This window comes from Triturus cristatus, chromosome 9 (genome assembly GCF_964204655.1).
Source record: "Triturus cristatus chromosome 9, aTriCri1.1, whole genome shotgun sequence".
NCBI lineage: Eukaryota > Metazoa > Chordata > Amphibia > Caudata > Salamandridae > Triturus > Triturus cristatus.
Genome location: NC_140592.1, coordinates 226,538,848 through 226,562,545, shown reverse-complemented (window position 1 = coordinate 226,562,545; position 23,698 = coordinate 226,538,848). Strand labels below are relative to the sequence as shown.

The following is a 23,698-nucleotide window of genomic DNA, read 5'->3' as shown; positions in this document are numbered from 1 at the left end:
ACAATTTAGTCAAGCCTGTCGTGTAATTTGGTCCTCACCTGCATCGTAATTCCAGAAGCCCTGCCTACAGGTTTAGAAATGTTTGTCAGGAGGGGGTCCTTACGACTGAAAATGTTGACAGGGGGGTCTTGGCACCCAAAAGTTTGAAGACCTCTGTTCTAAGGTGATTTTACGATGTGAAAAAGCCTTCTGCTGGGATATCATGAATCATGTTTGAGAGAAAACTATTTTCACATGCTTTTCCCACAGAGGTTTGGAAGGTGATCTATAAGCTAAACTGAGAGCATCTTTTCTGTAAATTCACATTATCTTTCTTAGTCAGGTGAGAATGAAGTCTGACATTCTCAGTAAAACGTGTACATCCAACAAGGGCAGAGACTGTCAGTTGATTCCTTTGTGTTCTACTGCAGCTTCCCAGAGTGTTCCAAAGAACAACTAGAGCGCTAACACTCCTACGTATGATAAACGTATGGCACACCTGAAGCCATCTTGATTGGAATAAAGTGGTAACTCTTAAAACATTTAATTTAAAAAGGAACAAAATGAGGGGGTTCATTTTGCATTAGAAAGTATGATTAGTGCTGCAGAAAGAAAAATTAGGGCACATTTTGAGAGACTTCTCAAATGCTCTTCTATTTCATTAAAGAATTCTGACATGCAGACTGAAACATGCACTTTCAATACCAGCAGCAGACTTCCCTGGTGAGCAGTAGCTTTACTACAGTGATCTAATGAGCAACTAGAGTGCTAACATTCTGAATTTATGGCAAATGTGTGACACATCTGAATGCCTTCTTGATGGAATGTGTATATGTATGCATGCATTTATATTTGTATTTATATAGATATGCAGATTATATATATGTTTATATATGTATGTATATATATATATCACCCGGAGCAGGAGAGGGGCGAGACGGTAACATCAGAGTCTCTTACAGTGGTAAATTTAACACCAAGAATACTAACGGAGGCGGAATTAAAAGTTTTACAATATGGATTAAGTTTCTGCCCCTCAAGGAGATCTGAATACACGCAAAACAAAATTGATCTGTTCCGATTTGCGCGAAAAATGAAACTTGCAAAATATTTTCAGGGCAAAAAATCTGCAAAACAGAAAGAAATAACACCTATCAGTGAAATTGAAAATCTTACAGCCGGTGATCTAGAAACGTTGGCAGTCATGGAAGATTTGCAACATGAGGGCGACCCTAGACAACTTATTGCAAAGAAAGGTGTGGATCAATCTGAGATTATTCAAATAAATCCAGGCAGCCCATTCAAACCAACGTCTAAATTTGTGCCGATGATGCCGGCTGACTCCATAGATATATTCACTGAGGCAGTGACTCAGGATTTGATTAAACTAAGAGGAAGCAACATGAACAACAGAAGGAGGGGCAATATCACTGCAGAACAAAAACAGGCAATTAAGAACTTACAGAATGACAAATCAATTATCTGCAAACCGTCCGACAAAGGGGGGAATGTTGTCTTGATGACCTTTGACTATTACCAGAAAGAAGCGCTGAATCAACTGAACGATACATCTAGTTATATGAAGATAACACGTAAAGAATTTGAAAGCAGCGCAACATCTTACAGGAATCTTCTGAATAGTTGGTACCATAAGGGGATGTTATCCAAAGAAGAATATGGTTTTTTGGAGTGTAGATATCCTAAAATTCCAACATTTTACCACTTACCAAAGTTACATAAAGACCCTACAAACCCCCCCGGACGCCCAATTGTTTCCTCCCTGGGAAGTTTAACTGAGCATATGTCCCAATATGTAGATTTCTTTTTGTCTGAACCAGTCACCAAACTCACCTCATACATCAAGGATACCAAGGATTTTTTAAAACGAGTAGAAAACATCCACTGGGAGAATGACTATGTAATGATGACTCTAGACATATCCAGTCTATACACGAGTATCAATCATGATCAAGGGATGCAGGCGATTCAACACTTCTTGAATGATCGGCCAATTAATTTGGCAGAGCATAATGAAATGATAACTGAGTTTGTGACATTTTGCCTGCACAATAACATTTTTTTATTTCAGGATGTCTTGTTTAAACAGATACGCGGTACCGCGATGGGGACCTGCTTCGCCCCCAGCTACGCGAACCTGTTCGTGGGCTGGTGGGAGGAGCAGGTGGCCTGGGCGGAGACCAATGTAAGTTGGATTCATAGAGTCATTTGTTGGACAAGATATATTGATGATTTGTTCATTGTTTTTAATGGAACTGAACAAATGGCAAACGATTACATTGAAGTACTGAACAACAATGACCTTAACCTTAGGTTCACAGGGGATATCAGTGACAAATGTGTGAACTACTTGGACTTAGAGGTGTTCCCTGTGGAAGGTAGACTGTGCACTCGCTTGCATAGAAAGCCGACCGCAGGGAATTCCGTACTGCATGCCCGGAGTTGCCATTTTGAGAAGACCATAAGTAGCATACCCTATGGTGAACTTCTTAGAATTAAGCGGAACTGCTCCCTAGATAGTGACTATCAAGTAGCAGCGAGAGAAAGCATGAATAGGTTCAAGCTAAGAGGTTATCATCAGGACATCCTCAATAAAGCTATCAGGAAAGCAGAAACAAAGTCTAGACTTGATTTGATTGAAAGCGAGGATCACATTACCAGACCAGCAAGTAAGATTGACAATAAATTCAGGATAATCATTGATTATTCTGAGGATGCTCAGGTCATCAGAAATATACTGAGAAAGAATTGGTACATCCTAAAAACGGATTCAGTTTTAGGAAAAGATATACCAAAGGCACCACTATTAACATTCAGAAGAGCTAGAACGTTACGTGATGACCTAGTTCAGAGCCACTGCAATAAAGAGAGGATAACACCACCCTTTGGGAGAATAACTGGTTTTTATCCGTGCTTGAAGTGCAGGGCTTGTAGAAATAGCAAGAAAACAACACACTATAAAGTCCCAGGTCTGAAGTCTCCCAAAAAGATCAATAAACTGATGAATTGCAATACCAGTTTCACAGTTTACTGCCTGGTTTGCCCCTGTGGTTTATATTACATAGGGAGCACCATTCACCCAACTAAGGTACGCATTTTGGAACATATGAGGGCGATCCAGAATAAAGATGTGTCATATCCGGTGGCGAGGCACTTTGAATCCCTTCACCAGAGCAATAGGGATCTATTGAGTTTTTTCTGCCTGGATCATGTTCCATTAAATGTTAGAGGGGGTGACAGACAGTTGCAACTAAGGAAACTCGAATCCAGGTATATCATTGACGTACAGACCAAAATGCCACTTGGTCTGAACAGTGGGGAGGAGTTGGCTGTCCACCTGTAGTTTAAAAGTATCTATATATTGACTCTGATTAGGCTGTATAAAATTTTAATTATTTTGAATTGTTTTTTCAACATATGACAGAACAAAAACCCATCCAGGGTGTGATTTTTTGAAAGGCCCATTCAGGGCAGAATTGTATTACAAAAGAGAACTATATCTGTATGTTCAGTAATGGCTGCCAATGTGGACTGAAGCCCATCTAGGGCGTGATCTTTTGAAAGGCCCATTCAGGGCTGAACTGTATTGCAATAAAAAACTGTATTTACATGCTTAGTAATGGCCGCCAATGTGGACTGAAGTAAGTCCTATGTTGTTGTCTATGTAAAGGGAGTATTTATGTCCACTGAAAAGTTGTTGCCTCTAGCAATTGACGAAGGCGATAGCTGAAACGCGTTTTGCTGTGAGCTGTTCCAATAAAGAATAATTGGATAACTGTTCCCGTGAGTGCTGGTGCTTGTGTACCCGGAGCGTTGACTGAGTGCGGTGTCCGTCGCCGCAGAGAAAGCACCCGACCGCGAGTGAAGGGGCGTGACGGAAAAGTGAGCCGGATATATATAAACACATACATATATATAAATGCATATGCATATATGTGCATATGTGTGCGTGTAGAGAGAGGTAGAGAGAGGTAGAGAGGTAGAGGTGTAGAGGTAGAGACGTAGAGGTAGACAGGTAGAGATAGAGAGGTAGAGAGTAGTAGAGAGAGAGGTAGAGAGAGGTAGAGAGGTAGAGAGTAGAGGATGAGTAATAGAGAGTAAAGAGTGAGTAGTAGAGTGAGTAGTAGAGAGTAGTAGAGAGTGAGTAGTAGAGAGTAGTAGAGTGTGAGTATTAGAGAGTGAGTAGTAGAGAGTAGTAGAGAGTGAGTAGTGGAGACTGAGTAGCAGAGAGAGAGTAGTAGAGAATGAGTAGTAGAGTGAGTAGTAGACAGTAGTAGAGAGAGAGTAGTCGAGAGTGAGTAGTAGAGAGTAGTAGAGAGTAGTAGAGAGAGTAGTAGAGAGTGAGTAGTAGCGAGTAGTAGAGAGTGAGTAGTAGAGAGTGAGTAGTAGAGAGAGAGTAGTAGAGAGTGAGTAGTAGAGAGTAGTAGAGAGTGAGTAGTAGAGAGTAGCACAGAGTGAGTAGTAGAGAGTGATTAGTAGAGAGTAGTGGAATAGTAGAGAGTGAGTAGTAGAGAGTAGTAGAGAGTGAGTAGTAGAGTTAGTAGTAGGAGAGAGTGAGTAGTAGAGTCAGTAGTAGAGTGAGTAGTAGAGAGCAAGTAATAGAGAGTGTGTAGTAGAGAGAGAGTAGTAGAGAGTGAGTAGTAGAGAGTGAGTATTATAGAGAGTAGTAGAGAGTAGTAAAGTAGTAGAGAGTGAGTAGTAGAGAGTGAGTAGTAGAGAGTAGTAGAGAGTGAGTAGCAGAGAGAGTAGTAGAGTAGTAGAGAGTGAGTAGTAGAGTGAGTAGTAGAGAGTAGTAGAGAGTGAGTAGTAGAGAGAGAGTAGTAGAGAGTAGTAGAGTGAGTAGTAGAGAGTGAGTAGTAGAGAGAGAGTAGTAGAGATTGAGTAGTAGAGTAGTAGAGAGTGAGTGGTAGAGAGTAGTAGAGAGTAGTAGAGAGTGAGTAGTTGAGAGTGAGTAGTAGAAAGTGAGTAGTAGAGAGTGAGTAGTAGAGAGTGAGTAGTAGAGAGTGAGTAGTAGAGAGTAGTAGAGTGAGTACTAGAGAGGGAGTAGTAGAGAGAGAGTAGTAGAGAGTAGTAGAGAGTGAGTAGTAGAGTAGTAGAGAGTGAGTGGTAGAGAGTAGTAGCGAGTGAGTAGTAGAGAGTGAGTAGTTTAATTTAAAAGGAACACAATGATGAGGTTCATTTTGCCATAGAAATTATGATTAGTGCGGAAAAAAGAAAATTAGGGCACATTTTGAGTGACTTCTCAAAACTTCTTCTATTTCATTAAAAAATTCTGACATGCAGACTAAAACATGCACTTTCAATACCAGCAGCAGACTTCCCTGGTGAGTAGTAGCTTTACTAAAGTGATCTAATAAGCAACTAGAGTGCTAACATTCCGAATTTATGGCAAATGTGTGACACATCTGAATGCCTTCTTGATGGAATGAAAGTAAAAAACCTGAAAGTATTTCCAATTGAGGAGACTGTTGTAAGTGAGGAAATTAGGAAACTTCAAAACAAATACGTCTCCCAAGATGGCCACCAGAGACAAAATAGCCCAAATATAGCACAAATATCACCGTGATGTAGCCCAATTATAGCCCAATGACAGAATGTCCCAGAGTGTTTTAAAGAACAACTAGAGCGCTAACAGTCTTACTTATGACAAAAGTATGGCACACCTGTTGCCATCTTGATTGGAATAAAGTGGTAACACTTAAAACATTTAATTTGCAAAGGAACAAAATGAGTGGGTTCATTTTGCCATAGAAATTATGATTAGTGCTGCAGAAAGAAAGATTAGGGCACATTTTGACTTCTCAAATCCTCTTCCATTTCATTAAAAAAATTCTGACATGCAGACTGAAACATGCACTTTAAATACCAGCAGCAGACTTCCCTGGTGAGCAGTAGCTTTACTACAGTGATCTAATGAGCAACTAGAGTGCTACCATTCAGAATTTATGGAAAATATGTGACACATCTGAATGCCGTCTTGATGGAATTAAAGTAAACAAGCATTGAAAATGCAATAGGTCTCGCCCTCGTTTAAGTTAAAGCAATTCTGTTTGCAATTAGGTGGCTTTTTAGCTTTGCTTGTATTAGAGTTTTTCAAACTTTCATGTACATACCATGCATATGTATGCATATATGTATATGTATATGTTTGCACGCATTTATATTTATATAGATATGCAGATATTTATATGTTTATATATGTATTCACTGAAAAAACCATAGGTTTCACACATGTTATAGTTAGCTGTACATTTCACTCGTAAAAAACCAATGAAATTCCACGTTATAGTTAGTGCAGGCAACTATAACTCACGCGACCGCAATCCTCTGCTGATGATGTCAGATATTACATCACTGATGACATATGTGTCTTTATGAAAAATAAATATTTGTAATATATGTATAGCTAAAGATACAGTATTAGCATCAACAGAGGATTGCGGTCGCGTGAGTTATAGTTGCCTGCACTAACTATAACGTGGAATTTCATTGTTTTTTTACGAGTGAAATGTACAGCTAACTATAACATGTGTGAAACCTATGTTTTTTTCAGTGAATTTGCAAGGTTTTTTAAATGCTAATTCCTAACTATAACGTGTGTGAAACCTATGGTTTTTTCAGTGAATTTGTACGGCTTTTTAAATGCTAAGTTATGTATTTATTTTTAATTTTTGCGCGCACGGTGCGCTTCGCGCACCGAGCACCCACATTGCGCATTTCGTACCGTGCACGCCTCGCAATTTTTTTCAAAATATGAATTGTTTTTTTCTCCCTTGGGGGTCCTTAGATTTATATATTAAATGTGATTGTTAATTTTTTTTATTTTTTTTTTATTTTTTTTTACCGTACGCGTACGGTAAGCTTACCGTACGCGCACCCCGCGATTTTTTTTTTAAATTATTAAATTTATTTTTCATAATTTTTGGTCCTTCGTGAACCCCCTGACGAACGCTAGGGGGTCTGCAACTCTCTTCGTTGCGCCCTTTTCATGTTATCAACCTTTTTTTTTCAGTGCGACAGACAGAAAATGGCGGCCGATACTTCCTGGTTTCGACCGATTCGAATGTTTACTTTGATCTAACAACCAATCAGAATCACGCTCGTGCACGGCACCGTACGCGTACGGTAAGCTTACCGTAAGCACACGGTAAGCGCACCGAGCGCTGCCACAGATATATATATTGATTTAAATGCTATTTTCTCAGGAACCACTGAACAGATTTACACCAGACCTACAAAAGGCACTTCCTTGACCTGAGGACTACCTCTCTGCCAAATTACAAGTAATTCTGTTCAGCCGTTCGGGCTGTAGCTGTGTCTAAAGGTCCTATGGAAAAATGCATGGGAAAAACGCGTTTTGGGACCCCCCTTTTATCTCAGCCCCCGCTTGACGAATCCCCCCGAGACTTTCAGGGTAGGAGCGGAGCGTAGCGCCCCACCTATTTTGAAAAATTTGCGAGGATTCGTCAACCGGCGCCAAAGTTATTCAAAATAGAATGTTGAGGATTTCCTATGGAAACGTGGTCCTAACTATAACTACCTACTGGCGACCGCCAGTAGGTAATATATATATATATATATATATACACATACATATATATAAATGCATATGCATAGATATGCATATATATATGTGCATATTTGTGCATGTACAGAGAGGTAGAGAGGTAGAGGTGTATAGGTAGAGGTGTAGAGGTAGAGAGGTAGAGGTAGAGAGGTAGAGAGTAGTAGAGAGAGAGGCAGAGAGAGGTAGAGAGGTAGAGAGTAGAGAGCGAATATTAGAGAGTAGAGAGTGAGTAGTAGAGAGTAGTAGAGAGTAGTAGAGAAAGTATCAGATAGTGAGTAGTAGAGAGTAGTAGAGTGAGTAGTAGAGAGTGAGTAGTAGAGAGTGAGTAGTAGAGAGTGTGTAGTAGAGTGAGTAGTAGAGAGTAGTAGAGTAGTAGAGAGTGAGTAGTAGAGAGTAGTAGAGAGTGAGTAGTAGAGAGTGAGTAGTAGAGAGTAGTAGAGAGTGAGTAGCAGAGAGAGAGTAGTAGACAGTACTAGAGAGTGAGTAGCAGAGTGAGTCATAGAGAGTAGTAGAGAGAGTAGTAGAGAGTGAGTAGTAGAGAGTAGTAGAGAGAGAGTAGTAGAGAGTGAGTAGTAGAGAGTAGTAGAGAGTGAGTAGTAGAGAGTAGTAGAGAGAGAGTAGTAGAGACAGAGTAGTAGAGAGTAGTAGAGTAGTAGAGAGTGAGTAGTAGAGAGTAGTGGAGTAGTAGAGAGTGAGTAGTAGAGAGTAGTAGAGAGTGAGTAGTAGAGTGAGTACTAGAGAGTAGTAGAGGGCGAGTAGCAGAGAGCAAGTAGTAGAGAGTGTGTAGTAGAGTGAGTAGTAGAGAGTAGTAGAGAGTGAGTAGTAGAGAGAGTAGCAGAGAGTGAGAAGTAGAGAGAGTATTAGAGTAGTAGAGAGTGAGTAGTAGAGTGAGTAGTAGAGAGTAGTTGAGAGCAAGTAGCAGAGAATGAGTAGTGGAGAGTGAGCAGTAGAGAGTAGTAGAGAGTGAGTAGTACAGAGTGAGTAGTACAGAGTGAGTAGTAGAGAGTAGTAGAGAGTGAGTAGTAGAGAGTAGTAGAGTGAGTAGTAGAGAGTGAGTAGTAGAGAGAGAGTAGTAGAGAGTGAGTAGTAGAGTAGTAGAGAGTGAGTGGTAGAGAGTAGGAGAGAGTAGTAGAGTGAGTAGTAGAGAATAGTAGAGAGTGAGTAGTAGAGAGTAGTAGAGTAGTAGAGAGTGAGTAGTAGAGAGTGAGTAGCAGAGAGAGTAGTAGAGAGTGAGTAGTAGAGTGAGTAGTAGAGAGTAGTAGAGAGCGAGTAGTAGAGAGTGAGTAGTGGAGAGTGAGTAGTAGAGAGCGAGTAGTAGAGAGTGAGTAGTAGAGAGTGAATAGTAGAGAGTGAGTAGTAGAGAGAGAGTAGTAGAGAGTGAGTAGTAGAGAGTAGTATAGTGTGTAGTAGAGAGTGAGTAGTAGAGAGAGAGCAGTAGAGAGTGAGTAGTAGAGAGAGAGTAGTAGAGTAGTAGAGAGTGAGTGGTAGAGAGCAGCAGAGAGTAGAAGAGTGAGTAGTAGAGAGTAGTAGAGCGTGAGTAGTAGAGAGTAGTAGTAGAGAGTAGTAGAGAGAGAGAGAGAGAGTAGTAGAGAGTGTAGTAGAGAGTGAGTAGTAGAGAGTAGTAGCTAGTGAGTAGTAGAGAGTAGTAGAGAGTGAGTAGTAGAGTAGTAGAGAGGGAGTGGTAAAGAGTAGTAGAAAGTAGTAGAGTGAGTAGTAGAGAGCGAGCAGTAGAGAGTGAATAGTAGAGAGTAGTAGAGAGTGAGTAGTAGAGAGTAGTAGAGCATGAATAGTAGAGAGTGAGTAGTAGAGAGTGAGTAGTAAAGAGTAGTAGCGAATGAGTAGTAGAGAGTGAGGCGTAGATTAGTAGAGAGTGAGTAGTAGAGAGTGAGTAGTAGAGAGTGAGTAGTAGAGAGTAGTAGAGTAGTAGAGAGTGAGTAGTAGAGAGTAGTAGAGAGTGAGTAGTAGAGAGAGAGAGTAGTAGAGAGTCAGTAGTAGAGTAGTAGAGAGTAGTCAGTCAGTGTCAGTCAGTGTCAGTCAGTGTCAGTCAGTCAGTGGCAGTCAATCAGTGTCAGTCAGTGTCAGTCAATCAGTGTCAGTCAGTCAGTGTCAGTCAATCAGTGTCAGTCAGTGTCAATCAGTATCAGTCAGTGTCAGTCAGTCAGTCAGTGTCAGTCAATCAGTGTCAGTCAGTGTCAGTGTCAGTCAATCTGTGTCAGTCAGTGTCAATCAGTCAGTCAGTCAGTGTCAGTCAGTCAGTGTCAGCTAGAGCAGCTCTGCTGACCTGGTTCTCTGGCTCTAAAGCAGCTCTGCTGACCTGGTTCTCTCTCTCTAAAGCAGCTCTGCTGACCTGGTTTCTCTGGCTCTACAGCAGGTCTGCTGACCTGGTTCTCTGGCTCTAGAGCAGCTCTGCTGACCTAGGGGCAGATTTATGTTCCCTGGCGCATCCCTGCAAATCAGCATGGATGCGCCAGGGAAGATGCGTCACGCAAGTTTGCCCTTGTGCCACCGCAGATGCGCCGCATTTACAATGCGGCCCATCGTGGCGCAAGGACAAGCAGATACGTGACGCATCTGCCGGCGTAAGGTTGGCGCAGTGCTGAAGTTGCGTCGCAAGCGTGACGCAACTCCAGCACTGTTCCAACCTACCGTATCCCTAACATGGTGCGTCAAGCCTTACGCCTGCTTCAAGCAGGCACAGGGTTTTGACGCATCAGCGTTGGGAAAGTGACTCAGTGAAATCTTATAGATTTCACTGAGTCACTTTTCAGGGGCGTTCCTGCGACGGAACGCCCCCCCCTCAGTAGCAACGCCCACATGAAACCTGACACAGGTTTCATGTGGCGCAGGGCTTTACACCGTGACGCATCTCCATAGATGCGTCACGATGTAAATGGGGCGCAACATGGCGCAGGATTTACGCCGCCGCTGCGTCACAAAAGTGACGCAATGGCGGCGTAAAAGGGGCGCAAGTCCCTCATAAATCTGCCCCCTAGTTCTTATGCTACAGAGCAGCTCTGCTGATCTAGTTCTCTGGCTCTACAACAGCTCTGCTGACCTGGTTCTCTGGCTCTAAAGCAGCTCCGCTGACCCAGTTCTATGGCTCTGAAGCAGTTCTGCTGACATGGTTCTCTGGCTCCAGAGCAGCTCTGCTGACCTGGTTCTCTCCCTCTAAAGCAGCTCTACTGACCTGGTTTCTCTGGCTCTGCCGCAGCTCTGCAGACCTGGTTCTCTGGCTCTAGAGCAGCTCTGTTGACCTGGTTCTTAGGCTCTAGAGCAGCTCTACTGACCTGGTTCTCTGCCTCTAAAGCAGCTCTCCTGACCTGGTTCTATGGCTCTAAAGCAGCTCTGCTGATTTGGTTATTTGGCTCTAGAGTAGCTCTGCTGACCTGATTCTCTGGCTCTAAAGCAGCTCTGCTAGCCTGGTTCTCTGGCTCTAAAGCTGCTCTGCTGGCCTGGTTCTCGGGCTCTAAAGCAGCTCTGCTGACCTGGTTCTCTCCCTCTAAAGCAGCTCTGCTGACCTGGTTTCTCTGGCTGTACAGCAGCTCTGCTGACCTGGTTCTTTGGCTCTAGAGCAGCTCTGCTGACCTAGTTCTTAGGCTCTAGAGCAGCTCTGCTGACCTGGTTCTCTGGCTCTACAGCAGTTCTGCTGACCTGTTTTTCTGCACTCACGATACACGTAGGCACCCGACTTCGTGAAAATATATTTAAAAATAATATACGTTTATTATAAGTACAAATATATTATTTTGATGAATATCTTACATAATCTCTTGCCTTAATATGTAAGATACATACATTTCATTTTGGAACATACATTTCTTTTGCGGGAGTCGCGCACCCAGCGTGCCCCAGCACGTATATGATGTCACGCGGGACCCGCAACCGCGCAAACATGAGAGACTGGTAGCATACCAATCGCGCATATCACGTGATATTAAATGTAGATGATGTAACTGAAAAACACGCAGCCGTCGCACACCATACGCGGATCCTTCTTGACTTTTCTAAAATGGTGGGTAGAATGCGCGCACCCACAGTGATGTGTACACTTTGAGTGCGTGACTCCGAAAAAAATTTGATTTTTTTTTAAAGAAAATAATATAAATATATTAAAATAAAAAATTAAAACAAGAAAATTAATCAATATTTCAGTTTTAATTAAAAACATTTTTTTTTTGCAATTTAAAGAAAAATATATAATGTTATTTAATGAATAAAGTATTTATAAACAGTTAAAAAACTGTAGAAAATCAGTACAAAAAAATAGATATAACTACTATCACACTTAAAAGTTAGCATTTAAAAAACCTTTGAAATTCACTGAAAAAAACATAGGTTTCAGAGACGTTATAGTTAGAAATTAGCATTTAAAAAACCTTAGAAATTCATATAAAAAACCATAGGTTTCAGGGGTGTTATAGTTAGCTGCCCATTTCACTTATACAAAACCATAGAAATTCCTCCGTTATAGTTAGTTATGCTAACTATAACTCACGCGCCCGCAATGCACTGCTGATGATGTCACATATTGCATCATTCATGACATGGTCAGTGACATCACTGATGACATCACTGATGACATCTCAAATGACATCACTGATGACATCATCCACTTGACAATCTGATACACCTCATCATACACTAGTATAACCTTTCATCACTCACTGTAAAATACAGAGTACCATATTTGAAACCATTGACACACCAATACCAGTTACTACATACCCACTCACTGATTCCTAAGTCTACACACACAACTACCCATTCAACAACAGAATCATCTATACATGCAGTCATTAATTAAGAGAAACTATCAAATGCACTTATACACATATATAGACATTGACACATCACCAGTCATCTTAGTCGGTTATGCAGTCATCCTACTCACTCATGAAAAAAATGTATCGCACATACATTTACTCACTTACACAATTATCCAACAACACCTCATTTATTCAAACACATAGTAACTCATCGTTAATATGTTAAAAAAGCACCATTACAATTATACACTCATTCATATAGTTACTCTCACAATCACTGACTCTTACACATACTTATTTATATACACCAACTCTCACATAAAATGCCTTTTATTTTTTTACTTTGTTGAAGATGTACAACTAAAACATATATTCACTCACCAACACACAAATAAATACACTCAGTCACCCAAACAACTGTTTCCACATGCACTCTTAAACCCATATACCTAGTCAATCAACCATTCACACATCAATGAATAGAGTTACACACACCCCATCCAACCACACACAAACTCAGTGTCCCATAGAAATACTCACCCAACAAATCAATAACTAATATACACACTCATGTAGTTAGTGACCAACTGATGCAGCATGTTATACAACAACAGAGACAGTGCTGCACACATTCACATAGTTTAGTTACTAATCCATGTATTAAGTGAGACACTTTTAATTACTCACTTAAAAAGACAGTCAGACAGCTACTAAATCCTCCATCTAGACAGTTATATATCCACTCAATCTTCAATACAGATTGGTATATATATAATACATATTTAAATTTCAAACTAAACCACATTCAGTGGTTGATGTCAGTGATGTCATCAGTGATGTCATTTGATATGTCATCAGTGATGTCACTGACCATGTCATGAATGATGCAATATGTGACATCATCAGCAGTGCATTGCGGGCGCATGAGTTATAGTTAGCATAGCTAACTATAACGAAGGAATTTCTATGGTTTTGTATAAGTGAAATGGGCAGCTAACTATAACACCCCTGAAACCTATGTTTTTTTCTGTGAATATATATATATATATATCACTCGGGGGATGTAGCTGTGGGGTTAAGAATAGTAAATCGTTACCTTCCTCTGTGCACTTACCTTTTCATATTTTGTCCCTCGATAATGTTAGAACAATATTCTGTCCTGTTGATATTCGGGATTTGATGTTCCCAGCCACAATCACCAGTATCACTCAAATATGCAGTGGAAATCCAGGCAATATCATTGGCTTGCAAAATGGTCTCATTGTTTTACAATCTTGAAGAAAAACACCCAGATTAGTTTGAGAAACACTGTAAAATCTCACGCAGAGATTTTCAAGTGACTGCATGTGGCTGAGTCAGATGTTCAACCATCAGCGGGGGCCAAAACTGATCGGAGGTGGTGGGGCAGGGGGTAGAGGGGGCGGGGAGGGTATTTAAGGGGGTTAAAAATGGAAAAATAAACTTACCTGATCACCGCGTCTGTCCTCGTTGTCCCTCCGCTCCTGCTGGAAGAAGGAAACACCCAGGCTCACTTGAGCCAATCAAAACACTGCAATGCAGCATTGTGATTGGCCTGAGGGCTGTGGCTCAGCGCTCAGCTAGGGAATGGAAGTCAGATGTTCAACCATGCCTATTCATAAACACTTTCACCCACCAAAATACAGTTAGCGATTTTCATTGCTCTTTGTATGCATTAGATAGAGAAATTATCTCCTATGACTTATGTAGTAATCATTAAAGAGCATTAGACATATGCTCACCCGCCACGGTACGCGTGAAAGCACACCCTGGAACCTTTCTCACCTTCTGCTCATTGCTCACAACCATGCTGTCTAAAAGAAAAATGAATTCAGAAATTATACAGATAACGATATTGTATTTAATGAACACATCTGCTAAAAATATTTCAATGTCAAATTTCATTTTTTTGTATTATCTCTTTCCCGGAGTTGCCACTTTATATAGAATGTCTTTTTCTTTTTGTAGGTAACACGGTAGCAGAGAAAAAGGAAGGCTTTGTACTACAGAGAGGCGGATGTGCAGGTCTCTCTCCCCAGATGCTGCTCGCAGACCCAGTTCCACAATGCTTCGAAACGAGAGACTCCGGGACTTTGTTCTTTTTTTAAATCATGGTCCAAGCAGAGACGAAAAATCACCTTCTTGCGACTTTAGCAGTTCGTGATGTGGAATGTGTCCTTCTGAGGAATCGAGGAATTTCACACGAAAAATATTATTGGCTCTGCTACACCGTGGCCATAACATACACCCTGCATTTGCAAAAAGTGTATTCCTTTGAGCCATTCAAAGAAATACTCGGACAGGTTTCCGGACTGTGCCGGGAGAGGAGATAATGATGTTTTTGATTTATGGTATAAAAAGCTTTGGGACTGGCTAAAGACATCTTTGGGGCTTTTCGAAGACTAAGAAGCCATGGCTGTGGCCAAGTGAAGGACAAAGAACAAACCAACCACATTATTCTTTTTTGATATACTGTACTCGTTCCTTGCAATATTCGCAATAATGAAGCCCAAAGCTGACCCACAAGTCGAATCAGCCTAGAGAATACCATTAATAAACTGTCTCAGCGCTGCACTGTATATTCACAGATGTGGTTTAGTAAAGATTATTATTCTAGTGTAATGATGGTCGTTGCAAAACGTGTTCTTCGTCCTTTGCTTTGTTTTTTTATGTATATTTGTATGTTTTGTATAAGGAGGTGCCCACATGTTTTCGGTTTTAGGAAAGAGGTATTCACTAATGTTTACAGGACGCTAAGGAGGCAGAGTTCATAAGGCGCTGATGAGCTCTGAATGAGCCTTGCCCAGGCTAAAGATGGAATCCTCGAGTGCTTAGCAAAGGCCAAGCACGATGACATCATCTTCCCTCAACCCAGAATTCACTTCCAGGCCTGAACCACAGATTCATCACAATGATTTCCCATCGCCTTCTGCTAGCGGCAGAACAGTAACCATACAGCCATGTTAGTTTCCAGAGTTGTGAATTTATGTTATCATGTAACAACGCCATCAATAGATGTGTAAGAATTCTTAACATGTTAAGACAATGTTATTCTATGTTTAGAGACGTTTATACAGGGTGAAGGTATCTCACAGTCTAAAGGACTGGTATTTCTCAGCATAGCTGCCAAGGCTTCAGATTGCTTATGCGTGACATTTTCATAATTTCAGTGTAGTTATGAGTGACATTCAATAACTATGAGTGAAAATTTCTTGCAAGCAAAATCAAGCAACGGATACAAGGGGAAACATATAAAATCAGAAATAACACCCATTTGAGCAACGAGAAACCCAATGAAGATCTTAAAACTACTGCAAAGCACCAGAAAAGGAGATGCACTTGAGTGCCTGCTCTGTCGGGCCATGAGATGCTGCAGGACAAAGTGCGGGAAAGAGTTCCGCCGGAAAATACCAACAGCAAGGTGCCACCATCAGGCTCCACAAGAGGTCACTGGCTCTGCCAGGGCCACGGGTCCAGATAAATGTTTATATTTATAAAGTCCTTCACTGAGAGAAACAAAGAGGGCATGTGATTCGCTGACTTTTAGTCGGACGGGGGGACTCTGGTTCTTTGAGCAACTAAAACATTTGCAGTATAATATATTCCCAAATGTTTGCAGACCATTAGCGATGAGTCGGGTTGCACTACACTGCAGAAGCTGCTAAAATGAATTATCTTTATAACGGATGGCCACTGCACACAACAGCAGGCGCACAGAGCTGAGCACAGCTGAGCAGGGTAGTGTGTCTGTGACATACACACTAGGGGTGGCGGTCAAGTCTGTCAGGGCAGAGGCACGGGTCGGGTGGGAGGAGGGAGCAGCAGTGCCAAGGGAACTACTAAGGCTTTAAGCCTCTCTCCTGCACAGCAAGATGATCTTGACCGGACTGCCAATGAGAGACTGTCCATTCTAACACCAATAATGCCCATCAGCAGTAGCATGACCCAACCCAGTACTTTCTAACTATATTAACTGCACCAGAAGCAGCCAGCCCTAGAGATTGTTTTAGAACCCTGTACACAACGAATATAGCATGTCACAATGCATGCTAATACATCGCGTACTCTTACAACTGCGTTGTTAGTATGCAATACCTTTACATTGTAAGTCATTACAACGACTTGCTGTAGGGGGCGCGCTGGACTTAGGAATAGTATTATTTACCATTCCTACTCCAGTTTGCTCAACAGCAGGGAAAGTGTTGGATTTTATATCCAATACATTTTCGCCCCCTACAGCAAGTAATTGTATTGACTTGCAACATAAAGATATTGCGAAGTAACAATGCGGTTGTTGTAAGGACCGCGTTGTAATAGCATCACATTGTTTTAACAGCTTTGTAAACGCTGTTTCCCGTTCACATCCAGCAGTTCTACCCCTGCTTAATGCGCTATAACCCTGTTTACATCCAGCCCAGCCATTTCAAAACCATTTTAGCCCCATTTACATCCACCATCATCAGTGTGGCCCTGCTCAGTCCATTCTAGCCCCATTAACACCCATCATGACCAGTGTGGCCCTGTCAAGTCCATTCTGGCCCCATGAACACCCATCAGAGCCTGCCTGGCCCTGACCAGTCCTCTCTAGTGGCAACAATGTATCAACCTGCTAGACTTCAAGAAGTGCCGTGGTCAACATAGCAATGGGTTAGCCGAAGCCGGCAGTCTATGATTACAATTGCCTGGGGCAGCAGGCAGAGCAGCAATGCACAGTAAGTTTGGGCCCGAGCTTCTTTTATTTAAGCTCTCATGATTGTCGTATATGTGTGAATAATGCATTTTGGTGCCGTGAAGCTGACACCAGCACTAAAATACATTAGTCTAACGCCTGAAGCATGGTCCTTGGCACAGGGCTGTTTCTCTCAGGCTCTCATTTACAGTGACTTCTGATTTCTTCCAAAACCGAAATTATGAGACCGCATAGGCTAATAATGCATGTGGCATTGGGAAAAATCCACAAATTTACACTTAATTGATCATGTCCCTGGGAAAAGTACTAGTCTGGAACAAGGGAATTGTATACAGAAATTGCTGTGGCACCATTCAGTTGTTCCAAATGGTAATCCCAATTCAACCTGTGAAGTTTATAATGGCCAATGAAAGGTATGGTGACACTGCCCACTATTGCTAATATTGGGAGCAATATTACTGCACCAATTTATCTGACTAGTCTTAATGAGAATGTACAAAGGAACAATCATACTATTGGTTGATGTCAACTCTTTGTGGAGATCCTTTGTCATCCGGAGGTTTTTTCTCAGTTGAGCTGTTCCTCCTGCTTGACAATAGAAGAGACTATAATCTTTGAACATATGTGAAGTAAAACATAATTCAATTTAAAGGGCTGGTTTACTAAGAACGTTATTTCCCAGACTGTTCTTTCAAGGACCAAGCGACAATAATAGTTCATTTGAGAATATTATCTCAGTGGAAAAATATCTACAAGGTATTGTTATAAACGTGCTGCAAATTTTGGAAGCAATATTTTTGAGGGAACCAACACCAGCTTGGCTGTATATTGTAAAAAACACCAGTGTAGATATTGATGTAGCTAATCCAATAACTAGTAGTAATTGGTTTTGCGCTACGTATATGGCACATTATTTACACAGTCAGGTACTGGCAGTATGGACAGAGGGATCCAACTGGGTCAGAAACAGAAGGCCAAAAAGCAAAAAGTCTAGGGATAAACCTGCTGAAAAAGCCAGGTCTAACACTGGCAAATAAATATTTGTGAAAGCTGTACATTCCACACTCAGAGACATTAATGCGCTTTTTGTTTTTGCAGTCCCAAAAGTTGTGTTGGCAAAATTGCCGGATGTGCAATGACAAAAATCCAACTCACAATTAGTAGAGGTGCATTCCAATCTGCAAAAGGAAATGTGACTTACAATGTACTAATTGGCAACTCCTTGTGATTCACAAGCAGCATCATGAAAGGGGTATTGCCTCTTCCTTTTATTCGCACGGATACGTACCAACAGTCTGCATCTGTAATTACAGTTGGACCATAGAATGGATACCATTTCAAAAAACAATTGGTCCTTCAAAAACATTCAATGTATGAACAATAAATATAGACCAGAATCGGCACTATATTGCTTTGAAATGTCCAGCCGGACATACGAATTTAATAATATACGTAATGAATAGAATAAGAAACAGAATAGGGTGGGACACAGTCCTGTGTCCTTCAACAAACAAAAACACTTAAGGACAATCACAAATTTGTAGACATTTTTCAGGCTAAACAAAACAAGCTTATCGCCGATAAAGAATAGAGGGGCAAGCTTTTAAGACAATAAACAGACGGTTTTGCTCATCCTGCGGTACCATCGGAACCATCATTACCCGCTGATCCTCCGTATCTTCCGCTTCCAAATTGGTCGCGCCGAGCTCCCTGGAACACGTGTGTTGTTTCAGCCACATGCACTTGGCAGTGCGCCCTCAGGCTTGTTATTAAATTGTCCTGATGATGATCTATATATTCCTTAAAATAGATTGAAACGTCGTCGACCTGCTAAACGGAATGCACGTTAAACATATGTGTTAAAAATTGTGCATGTCTGTTTATTGTCTTAAAAGCTTGCCCCTCTATTCTTTATCGGCGATAAGCTTGTTTTGTTTAGCCTGAAAAATGTCTACAAATTTGTGATTATCCTTAAGTGTTTTTGTTTGTTGAAGGACACAGGACTGTGTCCCACTCTATTCTGTTTCTTATTCTATTCATTACGTATATTATTAAATTCGTATGTTCGGCTGGACATTTCAAAGCAATATAGTGCCGATTCTGGTCTATATTTATTGTTCATAGATTGAATGTTTTTGAAGGACCAATTGTTTTTTGAAATAGTAAGTACCCTAGGTCCTTCTCACCTAACGGGTTCTCCCTTGTTTATGATCAACATAGAATGGATACCAACACCTCAAAGCTGTAGGATCCATTTGCAGAGCGGAAGCTGTTCATGATGGACAGCTTCCACTTAGCGAATGTCACATGCCCGCATTGGAGGGAGTAGACAGCAGTTCCGGGGACCACTGCATGCTCTCCCAATGACAATGAAATACTGCAAAGCCCATCCCTAAAATGCGGAGAATGCCATGCTGCCATTCTGCACGTGGAAATGCTGAAATGGAGGCCTGTTGTCGCTAGATTGCGTTAGTTACATCACAGATGGAACACAAACATTAGGTATCTGATGTGACTCCAGAATACTTAATTGGGCCCAGAAACTTAAGAAGGACATTACAATATTGCAGTTACCCTTACATTTAACAGTGAAAAAACAATATTGAATAAAAAGCTCAATATATTTGGTATTCTTTCTTCCTAAAACGAACATCGAGGTAGTCCTTCACTCAGATGTTAAGCTTTATTTTATTGGCCATTTTATGGAAGTTACTAAGGAGTACATGCTATTTCGTTATATCTAGCAAAAATCTATCATCAATACCTAAATAAAATCAGTACTGAAACATATTGCAGTGTCATTAACATATTTCCCAGTTAAGTATACTTATTGCACCTTGAACATTACTGTGTATACATTCTAATTGCTGTTGACAATATAATTGGATTTGAAAATGCCTATTCAATGAGTTTCAGTATCCTGGGGCAAGTGTTAAATATTGAAAGTCTCACCTGTTTGATATGTGTGGTTTTTCAGAGAATACTGAATTTTTAAATATGCCTCGAGACAGCCTTAGCTGCCTTACCAGCTTCAAGTATTCAAACACATACATACATTAAAAGAAAATACCTATATACATACATAGAGAGGATTTAAGGTAGCCCTCTTCATCCAGTGGTCTGTTCAATTATCATTCACATTTTACTTTGCCAACCACGGCAATTGACATGGGCAATGGCTCAGCTCATCTCTGTACTAAGGAGATTTTTCCTAATTTCATGTGCACATCCAGCTAAAAATAAGTGCACACAATTGCCAGTGCTGGTGGGCCATTGCTTACATTTTCCAATTATATCTTTTTTTTATTTTTATAGTCAGCTTGATGTATTTTAAACACATATTCAGTTTATAACGATTAAAAGTTAATACCATTTTTTGGGCCAGGTGCATCATATTTTTAGTGATGTGCATTAAAACTAAATAGGTTGTTGATATGTATTCTAAAATATTATTGCAAACATATGGTTGGCAAGTTTGGATTTCCTTTTTTGTGGTACCGGCTTGCAATATATTTTTTAAAGACGTAACAATCGTACTAACTTGCCAAAGCGATACCTACATGCTTTGCCACTCTTTGTTCAAGTGTGGAATGAAAAATATTAAACACTCTTATAAGCAAGACAAAATTGAAGTACTAGGGCCCATCATCGCAAGCTTAAGAAAAAAAGTGTTTAGCTTATCTATGAAAACACCTTTTATCGCCTGTAAGTCATCTCTGAGAACCACTGTCTGGTTTAATTGCCTTCCAGCATTGCAGCCGTGATTAGCAAAAAACTGTTGTAGAGTGCATGAACGATAACATGTAAAACAGGAAGCCGCTGGCCACGCAGCAGTAATTTTACAAGGGACAAACACAGAGATAAGTCAGTGGTGAATCCAGTTGAAGAAAAAAAGAGCTGAGTTTTATTTGCACAGAAGATATGAGTTTAATGAGCAGGGCTGTCTTAGCAGCATCATAGGCTCTCGTGAAAAGGAGAGCACTGGGCCCTGCTTACACTACCATTGACAGGAATTAAAATGTTCAATGGAAAATTAGTGTTAAATTCTGGTCTGCATTGGGCCCCAATGCTCATGGCCCCCCAGCATCTGCCCAGCGTGCCCATGCATTAAGACAGCACTGGTTATGAGATGCAGTGGTATCATGTAAAATGAAGGAGTCGCCCTGCAAGTTGTGGTGAAAGGCCACTGGGACTTCTGTATATCATAGATATTCGTAGGACATTGGCTGATTTTGTAACTTTGATGGACCGGGGCCCCTCTGCTCTACAGAGGGTAATAGAGGTTTGTGTTATACCCCTGTTGAGATGTTAGAAACATTCCAGATTTCAATGAGTCTATAAAAGTCAACAAGATGAAAGCCAACACGATAAGCATAGATGGGGCATGATTCTAAAGTAAATCGAGAAGCACGTCACTGTCATCACCAAATCTGCAGCTGCCAGTAAAACTCTAGTATTGACAGAAATACCTTTCACATATTGTGCCACTGGCTCTAGACAAATACAGCCAATGCAAATTCCAGAATCTGTATTTTTTAAAACATTTCAATAACATTTTAACAAGTTTTGGTTACATCTATAGTATGTGGTGATATGCGTTACATTTTAGATACTTGTTGCGTAAGGTGTCTCTAAAACCGTACCAGTACAACATAGAGCCTTGTGTCTTTTCAAGGATTATTACATGAGTATATGTATGTGAGTGTTTTACCCTTCTAGGTGCAGTGAGGATCATTCAGTGTCGCTTTCTGTAGCCTCAGAAGTTAAGTTTGTTTTTGTGTGGAAAAGCCATGAGGAGCTGGGAACACACATATCACTCCTTTTTTGCACCCGTTTACCATTTTAAGACAATTAACAGTGCAGAGGGTTCAAAAGTCAGGTTATCATTGTCATCTCCAACTATAAGCACTATATTTGACCTAATCTCCATTCTTAAGCAATTACTAGAGGTCCACATTTGGTTCTCAAACTCCACAGGCTACAAATCTTTGCCATAGCTGCAAATCATCATTCAATTTACATATCACTGTTAAACATCAATCATTGGGAGTCAATGATGAGATTTTGGCATGAGATTAAAGGGTTTTATTAATTTTTTTTAGTAGATATTTCTTTATTAGTCATCAATAAAAAATCGATTCATCAGTCATATAATACAGAACAGTCCCATATAAGTACAGTCCCTATTCTAAACATTAAGACGAGAAAGGTATCTTGAATCCATACAGAGTTGAAATCGAGAGGTGAAACCATAACATTTTAAGCAGTTCAACTAGTACTTCTCATAAGGAGAAGTTAAGAAATTCGATGAGGTCTCAAAAATATAGCATAATTCTGGGAAGGGAATTAAATTATGGTCTGCTCAGAGAACATGGCTGCAGAGCACAGAGTCTTTGAAAAGTTCTCCAGAGTGTGGAGAAAGGGAAATCTGCATCTTCCATCAAAGCTCTCCCCGAGTCGAGGAACATGCACTAATATAACATTTTGATATCAAGGCAAGAATTACTTTATTCGGTCTACATGAGACCATAAAAGTACATAAAACATAGGCACATAAATCAAATAATAAAAAAAAAACATTGCATCTAGATCCAGAGACTGAATTACCTAACAGGAGCCTGAAATACATCAAAACAAATGTGTTATCAGTTAGTCATCATTGTGGCCTAGAACAAATCCTCCATTCACAGCCCTGCAATCTAATTATGCAGCCTGGTATATGTGGTATTAGGTAAGCATATTTCACATAATTTCTTGACCAATAAATAAACGTATAAAAACTTTAAAAATATGATAATAATCCAAAAACAATCAAACAAAATAAAGTGAACTGTATATGAGATCTACTTTCCCTTGAGGGAGCAAATAACACTCAAATGAAATCATCCACCATATCAAGCGTATTTCTCAGCCTCAATGATGAGGCATGAAAACAAACAAATGCATAAATTGAATGTACATCCGAAAGTAAATGTAAAATCATGAAATCAGGCTTAATACGAACAAAATGCAAGGATTTCAACAACGGCAGTAAAACAATCTTGCATTTCACTACAGAAATAAAACTTGCATTTAACTACACAAAAAAAACAAAATGCAAAAGATCCTGTGGAGAAAAATTGTCACATGTGCAGGGACATAGCTTTATGCTCCAAGTGCCAGGTTTAGGGAATTCCAACAACATGTGATACTGATTGAACCTAAATCTGGTAAGGAGGAAATAATGGTGGACATTGAAAGTGCTAAGCAGATAAGGTTCGATTACGGGACCTGTTACAATTAATGCATGTCCTCAGACCAGGGATTTCTCCAACTAGATTGACTCCCTCTTAATTTTCCTCCATAATAAGAAGTAATCCTGGGTCCATGCAATATTAGGTTTTGTTATAGAAGAGGGCAACTCAAACAAAGCAGGCGTACCTAGTTTGGTAAAGTTAACCCTGATATACGTCAGCCATTTAACTTACCTCCACCTATCGAGCTCCAGGCAATCCTTAACTATCTCTGTACCTAGGTGATTTTCTGATTGCGCGCAGATAGTAAGCCACCTAATTAAGTGGTGAAGGGGGGTACGATCGGACAAATATGGCAACCCTTACTCCTCATGAACCATAAAAGCTGAGGTAGAAGCATGGGCCACTAATAAACGCCTACAGAATC

At 40.5% G+C, this 23,698-nt stretch overlaps 1 protein-coding gene across 1 annotated transcript in view; it reads left to right on the top strand.

Moving 5' to 3' along the window:
• TAFA4 (TAFA chemokine like family member 4) overlaps positions 1 to 16,441 on the top strand; it is an 815,369-nt gene extending 798,928 nt beyond the window's left edge. The window contains exon 6 of the mRNA XM_085627579.1: positions 14,317 to 16,441. Within this exon, the coding sequence (XP_085483705.1) occupies positions 14,317 to 14,328 (12 nt within the window). The 3' untranslated portion in view covers positions 14,329 to 16,441. The remainder of the gene's footprint in view (positions 1 to 14,316) is intronic.
• Positions 16,442 to 23,698: the final 7,257 nt, after the last annotated feature.